Consider the following 27,242-nt stretch of genomic DNA (forward strand, 5'->3'; position numbering starts at 1 on the left):
CCGTGACCAGGTGGACACATGGCAGAAAACACCTTTGGTATTACCTAGGAATGCCTACGAGGGAATGAGTGGGACTGGGTCAGTGTTGGTGTGGACAGAAGAGGAATTGGAAGCCTCTTCCCTGAGTCTGGTGAGGGAGGCTCCGCAGCTGGCTTGCCAGATGAAATAGTCTCCACTCATCTCTTCGGGTAGGTTCTGTGCTTGAAGCCCAGCAAGGAGCTAAAGCTGAAGGCCAGAGGAGACACCTGCAAAGTGGAGGTGACCTTCTCCCCGAAGCGCCGCATGCAGCCGTTCAGCGGGGAAGTGCTGCTGGAGTGCCGCGGGCTGGTGCGCTCCCTCTTTGCGGTGTGGGGCTCCTGCCAGGGCAGCCTCGTGAGCTTGGACCAGGACCAGCTCAGCTTTGGAGCCGTGGTACGGCAGAGCTACACGTGCCGGCGCGTCGTCATGCGGAACGCGGGCGACGCAGGAGTCAGGTAAAGCAGGACCCCCCCGCCTCTCTGAGGGCTGATTGCTTGGATGAGGGTTGTGAGGAGCCGTAGTGTGCCCAGATAGCTCCTCTCTGCTTCTCCATCCCGCTGGAGAGTCGTGCAGCCATGGCCGTGCAGTCAGGCCCTGGCAGTTAGCAAGGGGGTACGAGCAAAAGCTCATTTAGAGATGGGTGCAGTGGGTCCTGCCCAGCCTGAAGCCTTATTGCCAGGTGGCTCAGCATCAGGCCTGAGATGTGGTGGGAAAGCCCACCAGAGACGGAGAGCCTCACGCTGAGACTTACCCTGCCTTGACAGCTCCCCGTGGCTAATCCTTCTTTCCTGTCCTTGTGCTTTCCTTGGCAAGGTTTTTGTGGGACGTGGAGAGCTTCCAGCCGGACTTTTCTATCAGCCCCACGAAGGGTTACATCAGGCCAGGGGTGGATGTCCCCTTCGTTGTGACCTTCCGCCCCTCGAAGCTGAGCCAGGCTGTCCAGTATGAGGGGCTGCGGTGCTTCATCCCGGGCAGCGAGGCGCTCCGCCTTACGCTATCAGGATCCTGCGTGGAGGCCCCTGGCACCAGAGAGGTAACGCAGCAGGGACAGGATGGGCCCCTGGACCCCAGCATTTGCGCCACATCTCTGCCAGGGCAGGAACTGAAGGACACTTGCGAGCGCAGACTGGCTTGTGCCGGGGTATCCCAGAGAGAAAGTGCTGGGCAGGACTGCCAGAGTTCCTGAGCCCTGTCATTGCCTTTCTCCCCTGTTCGAGGTGTTGCTCCTCCAGTGAGCAGCTCGGTTGTCCTGGCTCTGCACTGTAGCACCCGTGCCGTGGGAGCACCCTGCCGGGCTCTCCTGAGACCCTCCCCACAGAGCCACCCCGCTGTATCCCAGCACTGCACCCGCAGCCACACTTCTCCCCCGTGCCGGGCCAGGGGAGGGCATTCAGCAGTAGGAAGGGGCAAGGCATCTGCATCCAGCCCCTGGGAGGGGGTAGCTTGGGAGCAGTTGGCTCTTGCTCCCAAAGAGAGCATGGAGCTCCTCTTCATCCTGCCCATGAAGGAAAGGGCTGTGTGGCTGCAGATCTGTCCTTGCACAGCAGTTTCCTTTCAGGACTCCCCTGAAGTTTCCTTTCACCCAGCATGCGAAAGGCTTGTTCTGCTCCCTTCTTCAAGAACAACCAGCTTGATTTACTCCAAAAGCTGTGGCCAAGGTGTAATTTTTGCATGTGACAAGGAAAAGCTGCTCCCCGTGCTCCAGGTCCTGGTGTAGAGCCAGCGTGAGAAGAGTGGCAAGGATTGTGGGTACGACCCCGCAGCCTCTGTGCTCCTCTGTTGCAGACCCTGACTTTCAGCTGCAACGTGCGTGAGAAGCAGAGCCAGACCATCCTCCTGTCGAACCCGAGCAGCGAGGCCTGGACCCTGCAGCCCATTGTTGAGGGGAAATACTGGAAAGGGCCTGAATTTATCCATCTGGAGGCCAGGCAAAAAGAAAAGGCCTACCAGGTCACCTACAGACCCCTAACCATGAGCTGTGGGAACAAGAAGCATCAGGTAGGTGAGCTGTGCCAGCGTGCTGACCCTCGTGGCATGACCCTCGTAGGTCACTCTCCTTTGGGCAGGAGGTTGGCCGAGATGACCTTTGGAGGTCCTGTCCAAGCTGAAGGTGTCCTGTGCTCTCTGTTGGAAGCTGGGTTTTGTGGTGGCTGGGGGCCAGGCACGGGCAAAGGGCAGATGGGAAGTCGGGACTGAGCACCAAACGTGTTGGAGCAGCTAACGTAAAAAGCCAGGCTTTCTGCAGGCCAAGAAATGAAGTTTGTTCTGCGTAGCTCTGGGTCGCTGCTTGTGGCAGCCCAGGGGGCTCAGAGACCCCCATGCTCAGCGCACGGGCTGCACAGGCTCTCCAAGCCCCGGGCACAACCACTTCTGCCAGCAGCACCTGGCTGGTGTCCTTCTGCAGCTTGCAGGGAGCAAGAAGGGCAAAGCTGCCCTGCAGTTTGTCAGTGCCGTCCTGGCCGTGGGCAGGAAGGTGGGAAACGAGAGAGATCTCTTGAGGGTCATGCAGGAGCTTTGGGAGGAGCCCTTCCTGCAGGTCTCAGGCTGGGCACATGGGGGTGACTGGCCCCTCTGCAATGTTTTCTGTGCCAGGCCAGCAACAAGCTCCCAAATCCAAGGGGTCAGTTCAGAAGGGCTCTGTGGTGCTGGAGCTGCCGGGTCCTTGTCGCGCTCCTTGTCCCGCTCCAGCTGGCCTTACAGTGGGCCAGGTCAGAGATTTCTTGCCTCAAGTCTCCAGGGTGCTCAGCAGATCTGTGCCCTTAGGGTCGCACGTGCTCAGCATCTCTTTAACGTACAGCCTGCGTGAGGAGTCTTGCAGCTTTCAGCTGCTGTGGAGGCAGAGGCAGGTGTCTGGGATGCACGGGCACCCAGAATGAGCATGGATATGAGCTTTCCATGGCCCATGTCTGGGGGCCCCTGTTGTGCCAGCTTACAGGCTGCTCTCTGGTCAGCGCTGTTGGGGCTAAGGCCAGCAGGACTGAGGCAATGGAGCTCATCAGGGACGGCCACCCCCTGCCCACGGCTGTCCCTGCGTGAGCACAGGCTGGCAGGGACATGCCCAGGTGAGTGGGGCCAGTAAGGGAGTGTTGGGATGTGCAGAGCAGCTCTGCTGCAGGGCCCGTGTTTCCTTGCTTTGCCCAGAGATGATGCCTCTGTGTCCTGTAGCTGTGCCGTGTCCTGTGGGCCACGCACCCGCTCACAAGCAGCTCAGAGCAGGTGCGACGCTGGCGTCTGTCTCCTCCTGCGCGGGACAGGGCTGCAGTCACAGCTCTGCCAGCTGGACGTGCTGAAAGCTGCCTCAGTGAGAGCCTCAGGCGTGGGACTGTCCAGGGGTGCTCCAGAGCCGACTTGTCCTATTCGTTGTCTGTAGGGCTCCATCTTCTTCCCCCTGCCGGACGGGACAGGCTTACGCTACCAGCTGGAAGGAACTGCTGAAGCCCCCAGGTGTTCAGGGGCCATTTCCCGGCAGGTTCCGTGCAGGAATTCCCACACGGAGCTCATCCCTGTGTCCAACTGGCTGCAGAGACCACAGAGGTGAGTCCAGCCCAGGGAGTCTGGCCTCATGAGCAATCCCTGCAGCAGCACAAGGAAGGAAGCTTCCAGTGCCTGGAAGCTCCCTCCTGAAAGCTTTTCCCTCTCCTTGGCCGTGTCTGGCCATACCCACGTTCTGCCTGTGCAGAGCCATCCTGGAGGGCTTTCCTCCAAGGGGGGTGAGAGCTGGCGCCCTGTGCCCGAGGCACTGAGGATGAGAGGGACTGTATTGTACCCCCGCACGATGGGTATCCTATGGGAGTCCTTCCTGTTGACCTTCACTGCGTCCTTCTCACCCGCAGGTTCCTGGTGGTTATTGACATGCTCAAACCAGAGAACCTGGAAAGCAGTTCCGTGCTGCAGGGGTGTTCATACATCGACGTGCCGAGCTCTGCGAAGAAGGACTACCAGCTCACCTTCTTCTCCTACAAAGAAGGAGTCTACAGGGCAAAGGTGAGTGAGGACACTGGTCTGCAGGGCCCTTCAAGGAGCTGTTGGCTCACTGAGAAGCTACACGCCCGTTTTCATACCTCCACGTGCACGGGTCCTATGAAATACCACAGGTGCTTTCTCTGGTCTTGCACTCCTCCTCGCTGGGTGCTCATAGCCATTCCTGGAAGCAGGGCGCTGAGCTCGGTGGGCTCTTCCGGGTCTGTTTTCCTGTGTGGAATGAGCAGCACTTCCCTTTCTGTCTGATTCAGGTGACCTTCCTCAACGAGACAACCGGAGAGTACTTGTTCCACATGGTGACTTTCAAGGTGATGGCTTCGGGACCCATCGGCACTGTTGAAATGAGCACCGCCGTTCGGCAGAGAGTGTCCTCCACCGTCAAGGTGGACAACCCTCTGCCTGTCCCGGTGACGTTTGCCATCAACTGCAAAGTGCCGGACGTCAGCGTTCCACAGCACTTTACTGTTCCTGCACAGTCAAAGGTAGGAGCAAAGCTCCTGCGGCTCACTCTGCTCTCCCTACTCGTGGCCGGAGGGGGGGCTCTTGGAGGGTGATGCCTGAAAGGAGCCATGTGGGGCCTCTTTCCGTGGTGGCAGCTCCCTGCCGATGACGTAGAGAGGGAGCAGTGTGCGAGAATATCCCCAGTGGGAATCATCCTGCGCTGGTGGAGTCTGCCCTGCTGGCCCCTGTAACACGCCGCCACTGGGCGTCACGTGGCAGGCCCTTGTGCCATGTGCCCCTCATTTAATGTGTTGCTTCCAGGTGCGAGTGGCTGCAGGACAAGCCTGATCCCGCGGCCAGGTTGTCTGCAGCCTGCATTGACAGGAGGTGGTGTGTGCCCTGGGGGAGCACAGGGGCTTTTTAGGGTGGGCAGCTTCTGGCATCATGCTGGAGGGCTCTGAGCTGTTGGGATCTGTCCCTGAGTGAACCGTCCCCCAGAAGGAGCAAGGCTGTGCCCGAGAGAGAGGGAGTCAGAGCGGGGAAGGCAGCCCAGCCTTCAAGCGCTGCCTGAGCAGAGCAGGGACCAGCTGCCCCCTTCTCAGGCACACGTGTTCCCTGCCTGTGCCTGACGCCGTGGCTTTTTCCTTCCTTCCTCCCAGGCGGATCTTGTCTTGGAGTATCAGCCCCTGAAAACGGGTGAGAGCACGGGGCACCTGGTGCTCCAGAGCAGCGACTTGGGCTCTCTGTCTTACAACCTGCAGCTGAAAGCCACCTCGAGCAGGCCAGAGAAGCCCGTGTATTTCCGCACCACGCTGGGCTCCCGTCAGACCATCACCACCAAAATCCGGAATTTTGCCCAGCAGGAGACCGAGTACCTCCTACAGGTGAGCCCGGGCTGCCGGGGCTCTGGCTGGGAGGCAGCTCCTCTGGCCAGCACCAGCCCTCTCCACCAGGGCGTCCGAGTGCCTCTGGCGTGGCCTGGCAGAGCCAGGGTGGCCATGTGAGCCCAGGGGCCTTCCCACTAGTGTGGGCTTGTCCTCCCTTGCGGGCCCGTGTCTGCTGCCCTGGTTGGAGCTGCTTTTGCAGGCCCTGTGGTGCCTGGGCTTGCTTCCCGCTTGCAGCCCAGGTCTGGCAGTCTTGGGGCTTGGGTGCAGGGTTGTTCCTGCTGGGCACGTTTGCACACTTCTCGTGCCCATTCACCGCAGGCACTCACCAGGGCTATGGTCTGGGTGGGACGGGCCAGGGCCAGGGGACCATCGTGTTCTTCCCGAGGCGCTGGCTCTGCTGTTGTGACCAACCCCCCATGGTCTCTTGTCTCCCCTGCGCAGACCGACTGTGCCGACTTCCGGACGGCAAAATCCATCAGTGCGGCACCCGCCAGCGCTGGGGGCTCGGAGCTGAACGTGGAAGTGACCTTTGAGCCCTGCCACCTGGGCAAAGCCAAGGCCACGCTGCAGCTCAGCTCTGCACTGGGCGGGCAGTACTGCATCCCACTCATCGGCCTTGCGCTGCCCCCTGAACCCCAGGGCCCCTTCCTCATCCCAGCCGGCGGCACCACCTCCATCTCCTTCAGGAACGTCTTCCCGAGGGCCACGGCGTTCCAGTATGCCGTAAAGCACCCGGCCTTCAGCGTCAGGGCCCCCGAGATGCTGCGCGCCAAGAGCAGCACCACCATCACCGTCTCCTTCACGGGCGGCCCGGCTCCTGTCACCAGCAGGCTGGTGGTCTCTTGCCCTGGCGGCTCCTGGATCTACCACCTCCGGGGCCTGCCCTCCACCCGCAAGTGACCAGCTGCCCCTGGCCCTTCCCGCCACGTTCGTGCTCTCTGGAGCCAATAAATTTCATTTAGCATCCTCCCACACGACGTCCTTGTCTCTAAACGGGAGAGGCATGAATTCGCTGGATGCACAGCCGCTGGACAAGGAATTGGCTGGATGACTGCACACAGAGAGTCGCGGTCAATGGCTCAATGTGTAAACGGAGACCAGTGACGAATGGTGTCCGTCAGGGGTCGGTGTTGGGGCAGACCCTGTTCAACATCTTTGTCGCTGACACAGACAGTGGGATCGAGCGCCCTCAGCAAGCTTGCAGACAACACCAAGCTGTGTGGTGCAGCCGGCGCGCTGGAGGGAAGGGATGGCATCCAGAGGGACCTGCACATGCTGGAGAGGTGGCCAGCCTCATGAAGTTCAGCAAAGCCGAGTGCAGGCTCCTGCCCCTGGGTCAGGGCAATCCCAGGCACAGCTGCAGGCTGCGCAGAGAAGTGATTCAGAGCAGCGTGAGGAGAAGGACCTGGGGGTTGGAACGTGAGGCGCTTCAGCGTGCGCTTGAGCCCGGAAACCCCCTGTGTCCTGGGCTGTATCACCAAGAGCATGACCAGCAGGTCAAGGGAGGTGATCCTGCTCCTCTGCTCTCATGAGACCCCCCCTGGGAGCACAGTGTACAGTTCTGGTGTCCTCAACAGAAGGACCTAGAGCTGTTGGAGCAAATCCAGAGGAGGGCCACGAGGATGCTAAGGGGGATGGAGCAGCTCCTGTACAAAGACAGGCTGAGAAAGCTGGGGCTGTTCAGCGTGGAGAAGGGAAGGCGGGGTGGAGACCTCATAGCAGCCTTCCAGTATCTGAAGGGGGCCTACCAGCATGCTGGGGAGGGACTCTTGATCAGGGGCTGTATCAAGAGGACAAGGGGTGATGGGCTTAAAGTGAAACAGAGGAAGTTCAGGTTAGCTAGAAGGAAGAAATTCTTCACTGTGCGGGTGGTGGGGCACTGGCACAGGTTGCCCAAAGCAGTGGTGAATGCTCCATCCCTGGCAGTGTTCAAGGCCAGGTTGGACGGGGCTTGGGCACCATGTTCTTGTGTGAGGTGTCCCTCCCTGTGACAGGGTGTTGGAACTAGAGGATCTTAAGGTCCTTTCCAATCCAAAGCGTTCTACGATTCTGTTATTCTCTAAGATTCTTTGGGAAAGCGCGGTTAAGACTTCAGTCGGTTCCACTTAAAGGTAAAAATTTGAGAATGAAGACCTTAGGCCCACTATAGGAGAGGATCTGGTTCAAGACCGTCTTAAGAACCTGAACGTGCACAAGTCCATGGAACCTGATGGAATCCATCCGCGGGTCCTGAAGGAGCTGGCGAATGACGTTGCTAAGCTACTGGCCATCATATTTGAAAAATAATGGCAGCCAGGTGAAGTTCCCGACGACTGGAAAACGGGAAATATATCCCCCATTTTCAAGAAGGGGAAAATGGAAGACGCGGGGAATTACAGAGCAGTGAGTCTCACCTCTGTGCCTGGTAAAATCTTGGAGCACATTCTCCTGGACAGCATGCTAAGGCACATGAAAAACAACAAGGTGCTTGGTGACAGCCAGCATGGCTTCACTAAGGGGAAATCCTGCCTGACCAATGTGGTGGCCTTCTATGATGGGGCTACAGAACTGATGGACAAGGGTAAAGCAGTTGATGTCATCTACCTGGACTTGTGCAAAGCGTTTGACACTGTCCCACACGACATCCTTCTCTCTGAATTGGAGAGATATCAATTTGATGGATGGACCACTCGGTGGATAAAGAACTGGCTGGACGGCCGCACGCAAAGAGTTGTGCTCAATGGCTCGATATCCGGCTGGAGACCGGTAACGAGTGGTGTCCCTCAGGGATCGGTGTTGGGACCGGTCTTACTCAACATCTTTGTCGCTGACATGGACAGTGGGCTTGAGTGCGCCCTCAGCAAGTTTGCCAGTGACACCAAGCTGTGTGGTCCGGTTGATATGCTGGAGGGAAGGGATGCCATCCAGAGGGACCTTGACACGCTTGTAAGGTGGGCTGATGCCAACCTTATGAAGTTCAACCATGACAAGTGCAAGGTCCTACACCTGGGTTGGAGCAATCCCAGGCACAGCTACAGGTTGGGCAAAGAAGAGATTCAGAGCGGCCCTGCAGAGAAGGACCTGGGGGTGCTGGTCGATGAGGAAATGAACATGAGCCGGCAGTGTGCGCTCGCAGCCCAGAAAGCCAACCGTATCCTGGGCTGCATCAAAAGGAGCGAGACCAGCAGGTCGAAAGAGGTGATCCTGCCCCTCTACTCTGCTCTTGTGAGACCTCACCTGGAGTATTGTGTGCAGTTCCGGTGTCCTCGACATAAAAAGGACATGGAACTGCTGGAACAAGTCCAGAGGAGGGCCACGAGGATGATCAGGGGACTGGAGCGCCTCCCTATGAAGATAGGCTGAGCAAGTTGGGGCTGTTCAGCGTGGAGAAGAGAAGGCTGCGTGGGGACCTAATAGCAGCCTTCCAGTACCTGAAGGGGGCCTATAGGGATGCTGGGGAGGGACTCTTCATCAGGGACTGTAGTGACAGCACAAGGGGTAAGGGGTTAAAACTTAAACAGGGGAAGTTTAGATTGGATCTAAGGAGGAAATTCTTTCCTGTTAGGGTGGTGAGACACTGGAATGGGTTGCCCAGGGAGGTTGTGAGTGCTCCATCCCTGGCGGTGTTCGAGGCCAGGTTGGATGAAGCCTTGCGTGGGATGGTTTAGCGTGAGGTGTCCCTGGCCATGGCAGGGGGGTTGGAACTAGATGATCTTGAGGCCCTTTCCAACCCTAACTATTCTATGATTCTATGACCCTGGAAGGGAGCTTGGGCTGTCTCAGCGTTGGCTGGCAGTTGAAGGTTATGAAGGAAATAGCAGGAAGCTCTACTAGTGGGCTCCTATTAATGATGTCAGCTGTGGTAGAGCTTTTGTAAGGGGTTTCCTTTAGTTAGAGAGCTTCTGCCTTGGTGCCTTCAGCACACAGGGGTGTCACGCCTGAGGTGTCTTTGCCTGAGCTCTCCAGTTTCCAGCTGGATTCGTGGCTGGACATGGTGCGGGACATGTTTTGGAGTGTTTCCAGAGGCTGGCTGCCTGGAGAGCCAGTTAGCACTCGGGGCTCATATCCTCCCTGCCTGTGTTGTAAAGGCCCAGATGATGAGTGTTGGTTTCAAAGTGAGGGCTCCACGTTCCCCGCCAGGCAGGTGTGAGGATTTGCTTTGCCTGTGGCCCCGAGTCTCATGGGAAGCTTTTGTTTCTGGCAAACGCTGTGCTGCAAACGTGTGAAGCTCCTGGCAGCTGAGATGCCCCGGGCAGTTGGGTGGCCTTGTGTGGTGCGTGTGCCCGTGTGCGCAGGCTTAATGGGTACAAAGTCATCGACGGGCGCTCACCAGGGACAGCAACAGGGGTCACCCCAAAGGCAGGCTGGCCATGGCCCTGGTGTGGCGGGGCTCCTCGTGGGCCAGCAAAGTAGGAATTAAATGGTTGCTTTGTAGTCAGTGCGGAAGCTTTTTTCTTTCCTGCTGAAGCAGAGAAATTCTTGGCTCATCTGCGGTGTCTCCAGCAATTTATGTGTCGCTCACGGAGCGTGACCAAATGCTGCTGTAAGGTGCACTTTAGCCCTGGTGCAGGGCTTCACTGCGGGGGAGACATTGAAGGCGTAGGGGGGCTGCAGGGATCCGCAAGGCTGTAGCTTTAGCAAGGCCCTGCGGTGGCCGTGGAAGCCACGTGTGGCCCTCGCCTATTGTGACGTACAGGGGAGCTGCTGCTGTTAAATGCGAGCAGCAGCCGTGGCCCAGTGAGAGCAGGAGTTGCTGAGCCGCTGAGGCAGGAGCAGGCTTGAGCTACTGTCAGGCTCTGAGCTCTGCTTCCTCGAGGCGCTGGTGAAACCCTGCCCTAGCTGGCAAAGCCAGAGCGTTGAGGAGAGGGGCTGGGCAGCCCAGGTGCCAGCCCTGTCCTTTGCTGCCCAGGTTCCCCTGGCTGTTGGCAGCCCAGCAGCAGTTAGCTGCTGTGCTGGTGGGCAAGAGCCACACCGAGGCGTCCCTGGGCGGCTCCTGTCCCTGCAGCTGCCCACAGCTGCCGAGCAGCGCGAGGGCATTCAGGAGCCAAGGCTGGGCCCCGCACGGAGGAATCCTCCAGGAGAAGCGTGAATCACCCGTGCTCAGGTAGCGTCTGGCCCTGGGCAGGGAGGAGGCAGCTCCGCTGGCAGCAGGGATGGGGCAGTTGTGTGATAGCCGGCAGGATTTAAACATCCCTGGGCTAAGAGCAGGGCTGGGCAGGTAGAAGGGCTTGAACGGGCTCTGAAATTGCCGTGCAACTTGCAGGGAGGGTAGAGACTTGGAGCTAGGCTGTAGGTCCTGCAGCAAAGGGAGCCTTGGCTGTCTGAGGTGGGGAGCAGGGAGCCGTGGGGTGGTGGGCTGGAGGGGTGCTGTGTCCTGGTGGCTGGTTTGTCCTGCCCCTGCAGGGAGATGTGCCCGATTGCTCCGTTGTGCTCCTTTCCTGCTCCTCTGGGAGGCTGGTCCCTGCAGGCTCTGGGGCTGTGGAAGAGCCTTGCTCCAGGGCGCGGGGGGAAGCTGCTGGGCTGGCTGGGCTCTGGAGGTTGGAAGCCCTCTGGAAATAAGCGTTGTGGGGGCGACGACAGGGTTCGTTTCAAGTGAAGTGAAATCACAGCTCGGAGAATTGGAACGAATAAGGCAGTTATTCTTAAGACCCGGTAAGAAACCACTGAAACCCAGCTTAATGCTGGATCATCCCCATTAGGTTTCTCCCTTGAAAAGGAGTTATTTCCAGCTCTAAATCCCAGCTCTTGCTGCAGCAGGTCCTCCTGTCCGTAGGGCAGTGCAGAGCTCTGGAGTTTCTTGCAAGGACAAAAGGAAACGGTAGCCTTGTTTCCTGAAGCCGTGGAGGGCCCGGCACCACAAACACGTGCCGTGCTGTCGCTGCCTTGGCAGTAAAGGAATGAAGTGATTGCCTTGCTTGCAGGGTGTGGGGAGCAGTCGAGGGGCAGGGAATGGCCATCTTTGCCTAGATGCTGTCTTGCTGTGTACAGCAAGTGCACACAGCAGAGGTGATGTGGAGCACAGGGAAGCAGGAGGGAATATCATCCTGGATTTTACGTAGCTCTGAGCTAATTGCTCATGTGCCTTCGATGGTTTCCTGCTTTTTTCCTGCTGTGGCAGCCTGGAGTGCCAGGAGGGAGCCTGGAGTTTGGGTGTTAACAAGTGAAAATTAGGGCGTCCTTCTGCATGGAGAAATGCTCTTGGGCAGTGGGGTGATTTCCTGCCTGGAAGGAGCCGTTTTTGCCAGATAATCTTTGTAACGTGAGCCAGGCAAAGTAGCCTTGAGAAACTGTAGTTCTTAATCAGAGTCTTGAACTCTGTGCTGACTTAGTTAGAAACATCATCAGGCTCCTTGCAGAGAGGGTGAGAAGTGCCAGTAGCGCCTGGTGCGTCTGTGTGGCTCGTGGGACTGCCCCCAGAGCAAAAGGCTGTTTTGGCTCAGGGTCTGTTTGTTGTGGGGTTTTACGTCTATGAATGGAGCCTAAATATGGTCTAATCATGACTGAAGGTGGGGAGGCCCTGTGTTCTCCGCTTAGGAAGGATGCCAGAGGCTGGAGACACAGCTGTGTCCTTTGGGTGTGCCAGGAATGGCGAGGCCCTGGCACAGGTTGCCCAGAGAAGCTGTGGCTGCCCCATCTCTGGCAGTGTTCAAGGCCAGGTTGGACGGGGCTTGGAGCAACCTGCCCTAGTGGAAGGTGTCCCTGCCCGTGGCAGGGGGTTGGAACTGGGTGAGCTTTAAGAGCCCTTCCCTGAGGTTGCGGGGTTCCAGGGTTCCGTGGGTCCAAGGTTTTAAGGTTCTGGGGTTGTGGATTGTCCAACTGTTGCTTCTTCCAGGCGACCTCTGCGACATGGCCAGTGGCAAGACCCCCCGGCCCATGAGGTCCTCCAGAAGGGCGGATGGATTCCAGAGCACAGTGGTAGCATCTCGTAATCCGAAGCTGGTCAGAGAGGCAGAAGAGTCTCTCACCACCAGGCAGAGGCTGGCCAGCCCTCGGGAGATGAGGCGGCCCCGGGCTACCCAGCTTCGGGACATGGGTGAAGTCTCCCATCAAAAGGTAGCCTTTCCCTGCTCTTCTCCTTGCCGTTTGATGTGACATTTGAAGAGGGCACGTGCTTGTGGCAGCCTTGCCTCCAGCTTACCCAAGCAGCTTGGTGATGAGGTCCTGTTGTCATTTCCAAGTGGTGGTGATGGAGTTCTTTGTGCTGGGGGAAAGGCAAAAAACACATTTCTCCAATGAGCCATTGAAGTCCTGGTCTGCACAAAGGCAGTGGAACCTCTGCTGCAGTGGGTGGGTTTTGCTGGGCAGAGAAGAGTGGATGCGCTTTGCCTGGATCAGTGTTCTCTTAGGTGGATGTTCAAAGCTGCTTTTCTTGCAGGACTGCTCAGTCTAACACACAGTCCAGGTGGGTGGATGACTGAGGTAGGCTGTTGAGCAGAAAGCTGCCAGCAAGAGACCTGATGTAGCACATCGGTTACGGGTTGCCCCAGGCAGCACAGGAGGTGGGAACACGTAAGACGGGCGCCCAAATAACTGGCAGTGCTACAGCTACTGGGCTCGGCCTGAGCGTGGCTTTTGTGGAGAAGCGGGAGAGCTGCCTGTGTCTCTCGAGTGACAGCAGTGCAGCTGGGAGAGGGGAGAGCAAGCAGGGAGGAATTATCTCCAAGTACTGCCTCTGCTGGGTCAGCGTTTGGTCTTTGCGTGCATTTTTCAGAGCTGCTTCTGCAGCAGTGTTCAAGAAACGAGCAGTAAGAGAATACAGTGAAGCATCAACTTAAAGCTCGTGGGGAAAGGGGATACGAATTGCAGTCTAGCTCAAGTTGCCCCGTAATGCTGAGACTTCAGCTGAAACTTCATCCCCATCCAGCATTCACCTCATTTGTCTGTTTCCCTCCTGCCCTGTTACTTTCTTGTTGGCCTTTCCTCCCTGGTACTGGTGTCTTCCGACTGGTTTCTCGGGTCTGCATCAAAAAACCAAAAAGATATTTGGGATGCGTGGGACTCAGTCTCGCTGTCTCAGAGGGAAGTTCACCTGCAAATTGTTTCCTGTGGAGGCTCCTGGAAACTCCTGGGTTTTGCTTGCTCCCTGAGTGCTCGTGACTGTTCCAGCAAGCGTCTGGAGCTGAGTGAGCCCCTTAGCAGAGGGCTCTGCTGGAGGTGGGCGCTGCTTTGCCTTTTGGAGAAGGCAGCCTGGAGAAACAGCCTGCAAAAGAGCTTCTTAGCTTGAGGCTGCTCAACATGGTCCAGAAACGTTTTGTGAGCTGAGAGCGGAGGTGGGTGGGCTCCCATCTCCTAGTGTGAGCTGGGCAGATGTACTCACCAAGAGACTATTTACTGGAGATCAGTGTGGGATCTTCATTCGTTAATCTTTCTCCCAGCAGCTGAAGCTCTCTCTGCTCTGTCTTGCATCTGCAGTTCTCAGCAGTTGGCCTGGACCAGAGGTTGTTCCAGCCGTTCCCATCCGAGGTGGTGTTTGAGAACTACGTTCCCCGCCAGTTCTACATAGCGGCGCTAGCTCTGAGGAACATCGACAGGGTAAGTGCTGGGCTGTGGAGGCTGAGCACTGGGCTGGAGGAGGAGAGCAGTGGAATTCACGTGGTGTGCAGCAGAGCAAGTTACCTGCTGCAGCGCAGCGCATCCAGAATAAAATGTCTCAGCAGCGTGATTCTGCAAGATGGGGGAAATGTTGCCATGCTGGGGATTCTGCCGCTGGTTTTGGCCGCGCACTGGTGGTAACTAAGCCAAAGGAGCTTTCTGAGCCAGCATGCTTCCCCTTGAAAGCCCTGGACTGATGGGAATGTCGAGGGCTGGGCAGTGCTTGCCTGCTGTCATGCTTTACCGCGAGTGTGCACCATGTCCCGGTGGCTCCTTGGTTAATCCTGGTTTCTGGCAGGGCATGTTTCCCTCTCTCAGCCTGTTGAGCCCCCTGTGTGCAACTCCGTGTCAAAGCACAGGGCTTGAGTTTTCTCCACTTTGTGCTGGAGTAAGTTGTAACTCCTGGCATTAGCACTCCAGGCTGGGTGTTTTGGAAGAGCAGGGGAAACAGGCTGGCTTAGCAGCAGCAGTTAAAGGGGAGGACTTGAGGTGCCACTTGAGGCTCCTGCTAAGCTTAGTTCGGTTCTGCTCAGGTGTTTCTAAGCCAGCGTGGCTGTGCTTTCTCTTTGGAGAATCCCAGCACAGGCAGGGTAATGTGCTCCTGAAGGTCTCCAACTTGAACGGGAAAGATTGTGATCCTGTTGAGATTTCCTAAGAAAAATGAGCAGGGAGAAGTTGAGAAGTGGCAGCAACTTTGTTCTGCTCTGCTGTAGAGGGGGAAATGGAGACCTTTTGAATTTCAGCTGGGGAAACGTTTGCTCCAGTGAGGCATGTGCCAAGAGCAAGCTGGTGGGAAAAGACAGGAGGGAGGAAAGGGGCTGAGTTCAACGTCCTGTCGCGGAGCGCTTTCTTCCGCACAGGGATTCTCTTGGTACGTAAGAGGAAGTGTGCTGGAAGCAGAGAAAGGTGAGAAACAGGCGTAATTCAGGATCCGGTTGTGTAAGAAAGAGCAAGACGTGTGTGTGAGAGGAGGGCACAGCGGGGAGCGGGGGGGAGGTGGAAGTGTGCAGGTGAATTAACGCCCTCCTCAAATCTCCCTGTTGGGAGAAACAAAGGAGGGGACAAAAGGAGTGACACCGTCAGGGCTTAATGTAGGGGGAGGAACAGCAAGAGAAGTCAAAGTATCTCCTGAGATAACAGGTTTTACAGGGACGTGATAGAGCATGGAAGAGCCTTTGGCAAGGAAGGATGAAGGTACGGTCCCTCAGTTACTCCCAGAGAGTACTGTGTCATTCCTGGTGTAGCTTGGGCATACTGGGAAGTTGCAATGTGGGTACCTATGCCCAAGGGACACCACTGGTGTGGTTCACAGTGACTTTGGGCAATCTTTGCTGCAGGTGTGTCCTTCGCTTATTAAAATGGGCCTCAGCTTCTCTTTTCCTACTGCTCTGCTTCATTCCCACTGTGCCTTTTGGCTTCAGCTGCTCCCTCATCCGTGCAGCACCTCAGAATGTTTGCCTTTGCCAAGTACCAGCAAAGAGGCAAACAGTGAATTTGCTCTATTCGTGCTTCCCAAGTGGAAAACAACACCTGCATTGATGTTGGTGCCATTCCCAATAAAACGTAAGAGACTGGTAACAGCTGCAGCTTGGGATTTCTATGCCCTGTGAAGGGGAGGCAGTGTGTGAACTGTTGATTTTACCCAAAATGAATCAGTTGTGAAGCTGGTACAACCTCAGGCGTCGGAGAGCCCTGGTGTAAAAGGCAGATCAGCTCTAAGGAAAACCCTTGGCATATTTAAATGCACAAAGATAGAGATGCTAATCCCAAGAGAGTTCATTATGTTCTAATTTTGCTGGGTTTTGGTCATGCCCTGGAGAAAAGGAACATTGTGCTCTGTCTCACGAGTTTCCCACATTCCTCGGAATCCTACTGATGTATCCTGCGTGGTAGCTGAGGTTGTCTACCCCCTAAAACTGCAGCTAGCAGCAATGTGTAACAGAGGCAAAGTGTAATCGAGCCCAATAGGTGCTCTGTATTCACTCCGATACGGAAGTGCTGCACTCTATGCTTACTGCTCTTGCCTACTTGCTGTCGAATTGCTTTCCTGTCTTCAGGCTGCTCCTCAGCACCCTCAGAGGCATCCTGGGTGGCTCTTGCTGAAGATCTTTGCCACCTGGGCTCACGTGCCAAGGGACTTGGCGACCAGAACGTGTGGCTGCAGTGGGAAATGGGCTCCTGGAGCTTGCTGCCCCAGGGCATTGGTGGGAACAAAGGGTGTTTAGAGCGTCCAGGGCTGCCTTGGCCATGGGTCACCAGGCTTGGGTCAGGGGTGCAGAATGAGCCTCCATTTTTTCCAAGGCTCGTCGTGTTCATCAGTGGAGCTGCCTGCCATTCAAAGTCTCCTTGTTATGCTTTCTGAGATGAGATTGGGTGCTGGGGCGTTGCTGCCTGTGTGCTAGAGAATGTCTGTTTGCTGTCTCCGTGCCTGTGGTATCCATCGTAGAGGCACGTTGGGTGTTCTCATCTCTGCACCAGCCTTTGCTTGTATTACGGATCTCCCTTGCTGCTTTGCAGCCCCCTTTAAATTCTCTTAGCCATCTGCTTCTTCCTGGGGTTGTTCTTTTGTCTTCCTGCGCTCGTCCTTTTGCTCTTGAGGTAAGCTTTTATTCTCAGGAAGCCCAGAGTGTCTGTGGTCTGCTTCTCTTGCTGGTCCACCGCCATGACTAGCACCGCAGCTTGACCACCCCGCTCCACCCTGGTGTGTCAGAAGTGACTTCCTTCCCTCCCCGTATAACGCACGCTGGTTTGCCTTCAGATAATACATTCCCCCTCCAGAGGTATGACTGCATGGATGTGTGCAGGCAGAAGCAAGCATGTTCTTTGGGCTTGTTGAATACGCAGGTGACTTGAGGTACTGCATCTCCTTCCTGCTGCCTTCAGAGCAGGGCGTGTTGTTCCTACTGTCTCTGTGCTGCAGCTGTGTAGCTCAGCAGAAGGGATTCAAGTCCACCCTCGTGTGTTACGTGCGTGTAGCTTCAGAGCTAAAAGTGTTTTGGAAAGGTGGTAAGGAAGGATGTCACATGGCCTGTCCTGGTCCCTTCTCATGTTTCCACAAGCGACAAAATCCTACTTGTGTCTTCCCTGCAGGTTCCTCGTCTGCTGAACGTCATCCTGGGGAACTCTCCTTACTTCGAGTTGATCAGCCCGAGTAATGAGGACTATAAGGTAGCACCGGGCATGTCTTCAACCTACCGCATCCTTTTCAGACCTGATGAGGACAAGGTGAGAGTGGAGGTCCCGAGAGATGGCGCCTTGAGGGGAAGGTGAACCTGCAGGGCTGGGTTCCAAAGCAGGCATGTGGTGTGGGTTTTGAAGAAGTGGCCTGCGTTCAGTGGAGTTGCACTGGATCTAGACCTGGGGGAGACTCTTTCCTGGGGGTGAAGGTTGTGCTCCCATAGGCTGGAGGCTCTTGCCTGTTTCAGGCTGTTTTCCCCTTCAGTGGTGGAATATTTAACGTAACGTCTGTTGGCTTCAGGGCTGAGAGTCTGCTGCCTGTGCATGGCCTTTTCCTCATCTTCTGTTTGCTGCTTAAATGTAGTTCAATACTCTGGCCTACCCTCGGGCAGCATGCCTGTAGAGACTAAAGAGGATCTGCCCCATGGTCCCTGGCTGCCCCTGCTTGTGAAATAATCTGTAATGAAAGGCCATGAAGGTAAAAAGTGCATGTCCATTGCCGAATGCTACTGTGAGAGTCACAGAAACCAGCAGCTCTTCTTCTGCCATGGGCATGGTGCTAAAGGCACTGTGCTGAGATTGTTTCTCTCCCTGCAGGATTATTTCGACGAGCTTATCATCATCACAGAGAGGGAGAAGTTCTTTGTGCCTATCCGAGCCATAGGTGCCCGAGCCAGCCTGGACTTCCCTGAGCAGCTGAACTTCTCCGAGTGTCCAGTCAGGTTCAGCACCCAGAAAACTCTGCTGGTGCGCAACGTGGGGAAGCGGGAGGCTTGCTACAGCATCACCACTCTGAGGTAAAGGAGCTCATCCCTTGCGCAAAACGCTGTTGCGTGGTCATGGGCTTGTAAACTGTGAGAAAAAGGAGGCAGAGCATCTGAGGTGCTGGAGATGGGCAGGACACGTGGGGTTTGCCATTGCTTGCAGTGTTTTGAGAAAGCTCTGCAAGCAAGTTTTACACTGCAGTGGTGTCTCCAACGCAGCATCTTGCAGGTCTGATGCTGTTGGGTTGGAAGAGGCAAGGTAGGAAGGCAGCTTGACTGCTGAAGAAGGTGCTGTGTGGCAGAGGACAGTTCGAGGGGCTCAGGTCACGGATCCCAAACACAGCCTCAAGAAACAGGCAAGCAATGAGCTGGTGAGAGGCACCACCACAGTAAATACCCAGTGAAGTCTAGCATCTATTTGCAAGGCGCTTGCCAACTACTCTACTGGGTAATAGAGCGTGTGTTGAGAGCTCCTTGACAAGGGTTTTAAGAGTTCCCGAACTTCGGCAATGAACTATTTCAGTCCCAAGTTGCAATAAAGAAATGGGAAGCATTAGGAAAGTTTTAAGTGAACTACACAAAAAAGCAGAATTCTGAGTAACTGGATTGCACGTGTGCAGAGGTGAAGAGCTGAGAACTGAGAACTGGGTGCAGAGTGTGGGGGGCTGGGGTCGTGGTATACCGCGGGATCTTCTGAGGTCTGGTTCTCTTTCAGCAGGGAGAGTCACCCGCTCCATTTCTGATCCTGGATGTTCTGGTTTTCTTGTACCGACTGTGGTTTGCTTGCTCCTTGCTTGCACAAGTGAGCTGAAGCGAACTAGACTGCAAACTTAACGGAGGGCCCGGATCTCCCATACAGTCCTGATCTCTCTCTTTGTGTTGCAGCCCTTTCTCTGTGGATCCCTCCATTGGGACTCTTGGCGTTGGAGAAGCGATGGAAGTCACGGTGGAATTCCACCCACCAAAGACTGGTGTTTATACGAGTCCAATGATCGTTCACTATGACACAGGTAAGCGCGTGGTGCACCCTCCGTGTGTCCTTCGAAACAGAGCGGTGTCTGTGCTGTCTGTCATCATCTGGTGGCTTCATTGTCCTGTTGAATGCCTTCTGCAAGGTTCCTTCACGCTGAGTAGAGCAAAGCTCCCCTGCTGGCTGCCAGATATTCCTGTGCTGGAATATTTCAGCCTGTAACAAGGCAGGCAGATCTTCCTGCGCACGGTGCACCGGGGGCGATGGCGAATATTCTGGGTGCTCCATTGCAGAAGAACTCACAGCAGGGAGCCTGACTGAAAAGGAGATGGCTTTTAACGTGCAAGAGAGCTCTCTGAAGAGCCTGCAACCTGTCCCCTAGAGCTCTCCTGACGGGTCATTGCTTTTCATCCCGATCTGTTGTGTTACAGTTCCCGGGAAGGCCTTTGAGGTAGAGACCCTCTTCTTGTGATGTGCTGCATGGGTACAGTTGGTGCTGTGCTGAGAGCTGGGCCATGCTGAGGACTTGTGACCAGGAGGAGCAGTAACTGTGGCAGCGGTAGCCATTAGGGTGCTCTGAGCTTTGCTGTAGCCTGGGAATGATTCTGTAGAAACCGCCTTGTTAGCAGCAGTTCTTTAGTGGTGAGGTTTATGAGCAAGCTGCTGCTAGGGCTGGCTGGAGTCAGTAATGTGAGGGTGCAATGATGTCTGAAGGTAGGTCGTGAACACCACCTTGGAGAAACACTTTGAAATGGCTGTGCTGCTGTGCGTGTTGCTCTGGTGCTGGAAGTAAGTCTCCAGCCTTCCAGAGGACACTTACCCTAGTGAAGGGACTCACTTCTCCGGTGGTGAAGTGGTAACAGCAGCACGTTTGACAAGGAAGAATGTGCGGGCAGTGGTGAGGCACCTGGCTGTGACTGTAGCAAAAGGAGTTGGCAGATGGATCCGAGGGCCCAGTAGCAGCCTGTTGAGTGCAGAGCTCAGCACAGAAGCTGCTCTGTAGTTTCCATTGTTGTTTCTGCCCTTCTCCATTGCATTTCAAATGCTCCCGCTTGGGTTCTGAGATCAGAGCTATGCCCAATATTTCAGGACCAGGAGATGAGGATGACACGACACTGGGGGCATCTCCTGCCTGCAGGAGACCCTGGGCAAGGCATGGCTGAGGTGGCGCTCCTCAGCATCACTGAGTGACTTGGATGTAGAATTCCCTGTGACCTGAGTGGGATGGCAGCCCAAAGGGCACCCGGGCACATCTGAAAAGATACATCTCCACGAACGACCCACAAAATAACGTGACTAAGGTGGTGCCAGGACATCCTCATGCTGTAGCATGTGCAGCTGTCAGGATATGCTAAGTGTCCTGATCCGGGGAACTGCTTATGCAGTTCAAAACTGCAGCTCTTTCTTCTGTTGCCTGCAGATTGCTCTGTTCCTTGTACTTCCGTCAGCAAGTGAGATGAGGCGAGACTTGCTTTTGCTTTGTTCCAGGTGAAGATGTTCACAAAAGCCTTTGTGGAACAGCTGTAAATGTCAACATCAGGCTTGACAAGAGCTCCTTGACAGTTGAGAAGACTTCTGTCACGCTGTCAAAGCTAAGATCCCTGGTCATCCAGAATCAGAGTGCCATCACGGCCCACTTCCAGTGGAAGCGTTTTGTTGATCAGGAAGAGGAGGAGCGGCAGAAGCTGAGGTTTGTTTGAGAGATTCGTCTCAGAAAGATAGATGCCCCAGGGGAAAACTAACACACGGTCTCAGAGGGCTGTTGGGGCTTTTGAACGGATTAGGGCACGTAGACCCATGCACAGCGTGGAGCTTAACCCTTGCCATTGCAGTCTCAGCCGTGCTACAGCTGAGGATGATGTTTTGGGGAGAGAAGGTTGAGTGCAATCACTGGATTGCTTGAGAGGGCAAACTCACGTTTGGGAGCGGCAAACTATTGAGTTCAGAGATCCGTGCACTACGGAGGGTCCATGAGGCTGAGGAAGGTGTCAGCACTCGGTACCTGGGACTGCACTGAGCAGTAGCCCTGAAGAGCTGCAGGTGGCACAGCTACTGTGATACTCTAGCAGTTTCTTCTTTGATAAGCTGGCAGGCTCCTTTTCCAGTCACAGGCAGGGTAGAGTGCTTGGTTGGCCCAGAAGGTGGAGGCCATCCTGCCGTAGGCTGGGGAATTGCCTTTCAGTGTCCTGGTTTCTGGCCCAACGAGGTGTTTCTCCCCTTCCTCATAGGCTGGGCAGATGTGGAGGGCTCTGCGGGGAAGGGAGGGCAGCCAGGACTTGGAAGTGCTTTTGGGCTTCAGCAACCTGTGTCGTCGTGGTGGTGAGAGATGGGGCAGGTTCTTCCAAGGGTGTCTCTGGCGAAGCTTTGAAATTGCCATTTTAGGCAGCAGAGAAACACTCACAGCCTGGGGGGATGAACTGGAAATGACACTTTAAAGCTTATGTGGCTTGGGCAATCCTTGTGCGACTTCTCAGGCTCAGATGGGTGCAGATATACAGGAGTTAGTCTGAACCCAGAGCTGATCAGGAAACTGCCTTGAACTGCAGCACTTTTCAAGGGCTTTGAGCACATCAAGTTCAGCGTAATTAGGTCAGAAATGCCTCAAAGGCCAGAACTAGTTTTCCACTGTTGTCTGTTTTTAATGACACAGTGTGTGAGTTCTGTGCAAACGCACTGAGTTAAAAGAAAATCTCGTGAGCTTGCCTTGATTCTTCCCTGGACCATTTCTTTAGCATCTCTCCCCACCTGCCTGTCTCGGACTGGACCCTGGGTGATCCTCTGTCCCCTCAGAAGCCACCAGCTTTCCCCAGAGTTCACTTCAACCTGATTTTTTACGTATGAGACTTGCTGTCGTGCCAGTCTCTGTCCTTGACTCTGAGCACGACGCTTGGTTCCTCCTTACTCGTAGTTTTGGGGATGGTCCAAGGCCACCGTCCTGCTGTCAGAGAAGCTTTTGAGATCTCAGAGGAGAGAGGGCCTTTTCCTGAGAGGAGGCAGTGCAGGAGCCTGTGTTGGGATGTGACCCCAAAAGAAGGTGTCCCTCCTGCAGCGCTTTTAGGGATGTGATTCTGGCCTGCTGACGGAGCTTGAGTTGAGGGCTGCTCATGCCAGTGTGTGGAAGCCCTCCTCATGCACAGCATGTGCGCGAGGCTCAGTGTGTGTGCAGCAAGTAACGTCCTTGCCTGTTTCCCTTCTCTTTGCGTTTGGATTTAGCTGGGTGATGATCGTTCACACGGCGTTGCCTCGATTTGCTGCACGTGGAGCTTTCCCCTGGTCCCCCAGTGCTGTCACCCGCTGGTTCTTCATGGCCAGGGGACTGGAGCGTGAAGGGGGGACAGCAGTGTGCCAGCAAGGAGCAACCGCTCTGCAGCAGGGCTCCCCTTTCATCTCCCGCTTGTGGTCTTTAAACACTAGAATGATTTCTGCTGCAGCCGCCAATAAAGGGAGAGGTCAAGTGCATCACAGCTCTGCAGTGGAGGCCAAAACGAGGGAAAAGATGAGGTGGTTCAAGATTCCACGTAGGGTTTGCATTCAGAGATGCTGGTCCTGACTTCTTTACTAGGTGATGCTGGGCAGAGTCCCTTCGTCTCTTGGCACCTCTGTTTTCATGCTCAGAAAGCCATTTGTGTCACTGAAGTGATGGGATGCCCAAATCCGTTGCTTTGCTTTGGAAGTGCACCGGGATCCTCTGGTGGAAGGCAGTGCAGATACTGTCTCCTCACCCCTGTGGGTGCAAAAGGGAAGGGGAAAAGTGTGATGCTGGTAACGAGCAGCTGAAAGCCAGTTGCTTCTCCCCTCCCAATGCAGGAGGCTTTTTCTTGAGGGCTGCCAGCTTTAAGAAACCTCTTGTTAGCTCGTCAGTGAGGAGTAAAACTCCTTGCTGTGCTGGGAAGAACGGCAGTAATGGGATCCATGTGGGAGCCTGTGTCTCAGGGTCAGCCCTGTGCTGAGCTGCTGCTCTTCCTCGCCGAGTGCTTTGCTGCTCGTGCACTGACACGACAGGCTTTGCAAATCTGCTGCTTATTCAATTATCTGCTTGGTTCGTCTCTCCCATGGCACAGGCTGCAGAGGCTGGAAGAGGACAAGCTGGTTGATGTTCCTACGGAGCACGGGCTGGTCCCCCCTCTCAGAGAACACCCTTCCCTTCCCATCTGCAGCTCCCAGAACCAGGGGACAGAGGTGCAGGGAGGCTCCATGCCTTTCTGCAGTGATATTTTCACCATTGTGCCCATGGTAAGTGATGGCTGAGAACCTCCCTTCCTGCTGCTCCTCCTCCTTCTCATCTCTGAAGGAGGTCCCTTGGCAGATCCCACATCAGCTGCTTGATGTGCCAAGAGAGGAGACATCCGGTTTCTGGTGAGGCTAGGGGCACTTGTTGCAAAAAGCATTTCTGAACAGCAGCAAGAGCCGACCCCAGGCTGGGCTCTGCTGCAAGGGCTGTGAATTAAGGGCACTTCATGAGTGTCCTCACAGTGTTCAGAGGTATCAGTTATTCTCCGTAAGGACACATTCCCACGTAGCGCGCGGGGCTGAAGAAAGGACACTGGTGCACTGTTAGTTCACATACTGACCTGCAGAATGCAATGGTCCTGGGTGGAAAGGAGGCCAAATTGAGCCCAAGAACAGCAATCCCTTCCTAAAACCTGGATTTATACCACGTCTGAGTCTCCCTTCCAGTGTCGTCTGTGAGCCTGGACACGAGGCTGGCAGGTTTAAACGGGCTTTTTGAGTTCTACTGCAGATAGGTAGAGAAAACTGCTCACTTTCCTGGTGATGCCAGCAAAAACCCCATGGCCTTCAATCAGCCAGAGCCTGCCTTCTGAGTATTTGCATGGTCTTGAGATGAAGAATGGCTGCTGTCTGAGCAGCACAGCATCCCTTCTCGTCTTGGAGTAAACCCTGGAATAATCCCAACCTCTTCTTTCTTTTACAGTGGGTGAAAGTAGTTTATTTTTTTCTATTTTGTTTTCCGAGGAAGGGGCTGCTGTTCTCTTCTTGGTTGCTCCTGCAGCCCATGGAAGGCTGAGAGGTGCCTTTCCTTAAACCAGTTACAGGAAGTGAGAGCCTATAGAAACCAGGGATGCCTCCTGAAATGTGTGGCAGGGCTTCCTGGGACTGAGCACCAGTGCCAGGATCCTCTGCGAGAGCAGCAGAGAGTTGCAGAAACTGGTAGCGTGGCCCAGACTTAAATCCGCGAGCAAGAGCTCAGTCTCTTCTGAGGGGAACAAAATGCCCCTTCCGGGTGCCAGTAAAGGCGAGGGACTTGGGAAGCTGCTGCTTCCAAGCTCTCCTGTAAATCCTGTTGGCAAGCGTTGCTTGCTCCTTGCTCTTTGCTGATGCTCTAAATAAAGGCTTCCAGGGCTGCAGTGGAAACAAGAATGTGATGTTTGAAGATAAATGGTTTGCTGTCACTTCTGTTTCAGGAGGGAGATGTCTTGCCCAATTCTTCCCTTGAAATCAATGTGATCTTTAAGCCCGAAGAAGCCAGAGTCTACCAAGAGACAGTCTACTGTGACATCTCAGGTACAGCTCTTTCCTCCTGCTCCTGTTCCCACAGAGGAGGTAGAAACACTCTTCCAGCCCACTCGGACCTCATGTAGTTCTGGAGGGCTCAACAGGGCAGTGCTGGCACACGCCGCTGTCCCCGTGGTTCCCTGTGGTCTCCTGTCGGAGGCCAGGGCTCAGGATGCCTGGCTCTGCCTTCCTGATCCCAGAAGTGACCAAGCAGTGAAGGAATAAGCTTTCCCGCCATGGCTTTGCCAGCATTTGCAACACAGCTTTAGTGAAGGAGCACCAGGCCTCTGTAGACCAGTTACCTCCAAGATGAGTCTTTGTGGCGTGGCTCTCTCCTCCTTCTCGTGCTGCTCACTTTGTGTGCAGAGTAGGCTGGGATGGCAGTGAGAGCTCATCCAAAATTTGAGCCAGGATTCAGGCACCTTAGGCTGCTTCAGTGGCTGAGAGCAGCCTTCAGACTGAAGATCTTGTGCTCTGTCATCTCTAGCAAATGTAAGGGAAAGGACCCACCTTGGAGTTTAGCTGTAAGCCTTGAGGTCTCGGTTGCCTTTGCACCAAGGGATGTGCACGTTAGCAGTACATTTATGGCTTATGTGATCTGCTCAGTGAGAAGGCTGGTTTCCCATGACTGGAGAGAGAGCCTTCATCGGGGACTGGAGAGATAAGACAAGGGCTGATGGGTTCGAGCTTAAACAGGGGAGATTTAGTTTAGATATACAGAAGAAATTCTTTCCTGTGAGAGTGGTGAGGCACTGGAAGAGGCTGCCCAAGGAAGTTGCTCCACCCGTGGCAATGTTCAAGTTCAGGCTGGAAGGGACTTGAAGCAAGCTGCTCTAGTGGAAGGTGTCCCTGTCCATGGCAAGGGGTTGGAACTGGATGATCTTAAGGTCCTTTCCAACGCAAACCATTCTGTGGTTCTCTGAGACACCGGCCCAGGGGGTTGGTTAGAAATGAGAAAGCAGCCCCAAGGCGTATGTCCTGAGGGACGAGATGGGTCCCGTATCTTCTCCTGGAGCATCTAGAGCTGGTTCCATCCAGCCCAGGGACCGGCAGCAGCACTGAGACAACCTGGAAAGTGCCGCGTAGCAGAGGAAATTGCACTCACAGAGATTTCCCTCCACAGGCTGTGAGACCAGGCTGCCCCTGTGCATCAGCGGGGAAGGCGTCGGGCCCCAGGTCCAACTCAGCTGTGACCAGCTGAGCATCGGGGAGGTGACTGTTGGCTCAAGCCACAGCTACAGGGTGAGCAGGACGGGGCGCAGGGCATGGGGTGGATCCGGATGGCTCCCGGGCAGCAGCGAGCCTCGTGGAGCTGTGGGATGGGTCTGAATCAACTTGGTGGTGCTGAGCAGGTGCTTGGCACTGCAGGTCAAGTGGAGTGCTCTGTGTCAGGGGAATAAGCCCAGAGTGGCTCTGTTTGTGTGAAGTTATCCCTGCTTTGCATGGAAAAAAACCCCGAGGCAGAACTCGTCCTGTTGTATTTGGCAGCAGCGCTCAGCATCTTCTGCCTTTTACAGATGTTAATTGCTAAACTAGAAAAGAAGTGAGCCTTCTGTAAGCAAAGAGGATTCCTCATGTATTTCCATGTTGCCTTCTCGCTGCTGCTGCAGGTGTTCCTGCTCAACAGAGGAGTTACTGAGACTCCCTTCAGCGTGGTCCCTCCAGAGAGAGCTCTGGGCTCCTGCTTCACCTTTGGCCCGCGGGAGGGCATGCTTTTGCCTTTTGATCATCAGGCCATCTGGATCTCCTTCAATGCCAGTGTCATGGGGCAGTTCACAGAGGAATTCCAGTTCAATGTGAAGGGATCCCCTGAGCCTCTGACGCTGACTGTGAGGTGAGGAGGGTTCTAAGAGCTTGGCGGCCACATCTGTATCTCTCTCTGGGTAGTCATCTCCCACCTACCTCATTTGCTGATGGAGCAGAGAAAGAAAAGGCTTGTCTGAGGTCTTGATCTTGGCTCTCATCCTGGCATCCCCACACTAGGAGCCCACACTAACCTTGACTCCAGTTTGATGCTGACTCCTTGCGACCGCAGCAGCAAGTGAAGTGGAATTGTCAGCAAGAGGGAGCCATGGAATAGGTTGGGTTGAACACACCATTTGCTGTGGTCCTTGATTTTGAGCTGAGAGGCAGAGCTGGCATTGGTTGGCATCAACCATGAAATAAATTAATGGGTGTTGTGCAGCTTCACGTGGTGATTCAGGTGGATGTTGGTGAGTCCTGGAGTTTGGAGCCTTCAAGTCTGCTGAATTTAAGGGCAGGTGAGGAGATGCGGTGCGTTCAGGTTCCATTATGCCTGCAACTACTTGAAAGGAGGATGGAGCCAGGAGGTGGCTGGTCTCTTCTCCCAAGTAACAAGGGAAAGGACAAGAGGAAACGGCCTCAGTGTGTGCAGGGCAGATTTAGATTTGATGTTAGGAACAGTTTCTCCCCGAAAGGGTGGTCAGAAGAGACTGCCCCGGGCAGTGGTGGAGTCACCATCTCTGGAAGTGTTCCCAAACCGTGTAGACGAGGCCCTTAGTGACACGGATTAGTGGTGGGCTTGGCAGCGCTGGGGTGACAGTTGGACTTGATGATCTTAAAGGTCTTTTCCAGCGTAGATGATTTGACGATTCTGTGTTGGGTGGTTTAAGACGTGTTGCTCTTGGATGGGTCAGCTGGTGCCCTGGTGGTTGGCTGATATTTTCCTCCAAGATTCAACTGTCCGCTCTGTTGAGCTGTTGCGGCTCTTGTCAAGGGATGTCTGGGGCTCCCCCGGCTTCGTGTCTCAAAGTCCTGCCCCCATAACGATTGCGTGGATCAAGATCTTCTGAGCAAGGTGTTCCTGTACTCCATGGGAAGAGCGGTTCCAGCTAAGAAATGCCAAAGCAGGAAAGCTGTGGCTGGGAAGGGTAGTTACATTGAGTGTGCTTTACTGGG

General features: G+C 55.2%; 3 protein-coding genes across 3 annotated transcripts in view; all 3 read left to right on the top strand.

Annotated features, from left to right (window-relative positions):
- LOC136005893 (hydrocephalus-inducing protein-like) overlaps positions 1-4,788 on the top strand; it is a 54,467-nt gene extending 49,679 nt beyond the window's left edge. The window contains exons 35-41 of the mRNA XM_065663784.1: positions 259-473; positions 832-1,024; positions 1,819-2,016; positions 3,389-3,552; positions 3,852-4,002; positions 4,251-4,475; positions 4,762-4,788. Of these exons, the coding sequence (XP_065519856.1) occupies positions 259-473; positions 832-1,024; positions 1,819-2,016; positions 3,389-3,552; positions 3,852-4,002; positions 4,251-4,475; positions 4,762-4,788 (1,173 nt within the window). The remainder of the gene's footprint in view (positions 1-258; positions 474-831; positions 1,025-1,818; positions 2,017-3,388; positions 3,553-3,851; positions 4,003-4,250; positions 4,476-4,761) is intronic.
- Positions 4,789-5,120: 332 nt separating this feature from the next.
- LOC136005894 (hydrocephalus-inducing protein-like) lies at positions 5,121-6,750 on the top strand (the record flags this gene model as incomplete). Its single annotated transcript, XM_065663785.1, has 3 exons — positions 5,121-5,324; positions 5,769-6,161; positions 6,679-6,750. Coding segments are annotated over 3 exons (669 nt in total), but the record flags the coding sequence as incomplete, so codon positions are not given.
- A 5,519-nt stretch (positions 6,751-12,269) lies between these two features.
- The window catches only part of LOC136005895 (hydrocephalus-inducing protein-like), a gene marked incomplete at its 5' end in the record, with an annotated part of 47,104 nt that continues 32,131 nt past the window's right edge, over positions 12,270-27,242 (top strand). Inside the window, 10 exons of the mRNA XM_065663786.1 lie at positions 12,270-12,359; positions 13,719-13,838; positions 16,989-17,123; positions 17,673-17,872; positions 18,725-18,849; positions 20,298-20,499; positions 22,023-22,149; positions 24,233-24,332; positions 25,447-25,565; positions 25,934-26,152. Of these exons, the coding sequence (XP_065519858.1) occupies positions 12,270-12,359; positions 13,719-13,838; positions 16,989-17,123; positions 17,673-17,872; positions 18,725-18,849; positions 20,298-20,499; positions 22,023-22,149; positions 24,233-24,332; positions 25,447-25,565; positions 25,934-26,152 (1,437 nt within the window). The remainder of the gene's footprint in view (positions 12,360-13,718; positions 13,839-16,988; positions 17,124-17,672; positions 17,873-18,724; positions 18,850-20,297; positions 20,500-22,022; positions 22,150-24,232; positions 24,333-25,446; positions 25,566-25,933; positions 26,153-27,242) is intronic.

This window comes from Lathamus discolor, chromosome Z (genome assembly GCF_037157495.1).
Source record: "Lathamus discolor isolate bLatDis1 chromosome Z, bLatDis1.hap1, whole genome shotgun sequence".
NCBI classification, from domain to species: Eukaryota; Metazoa; Chordata; class Aves; order Psittaciformes; family Psittacidae; genus Lathamus; species Lathamus discolor.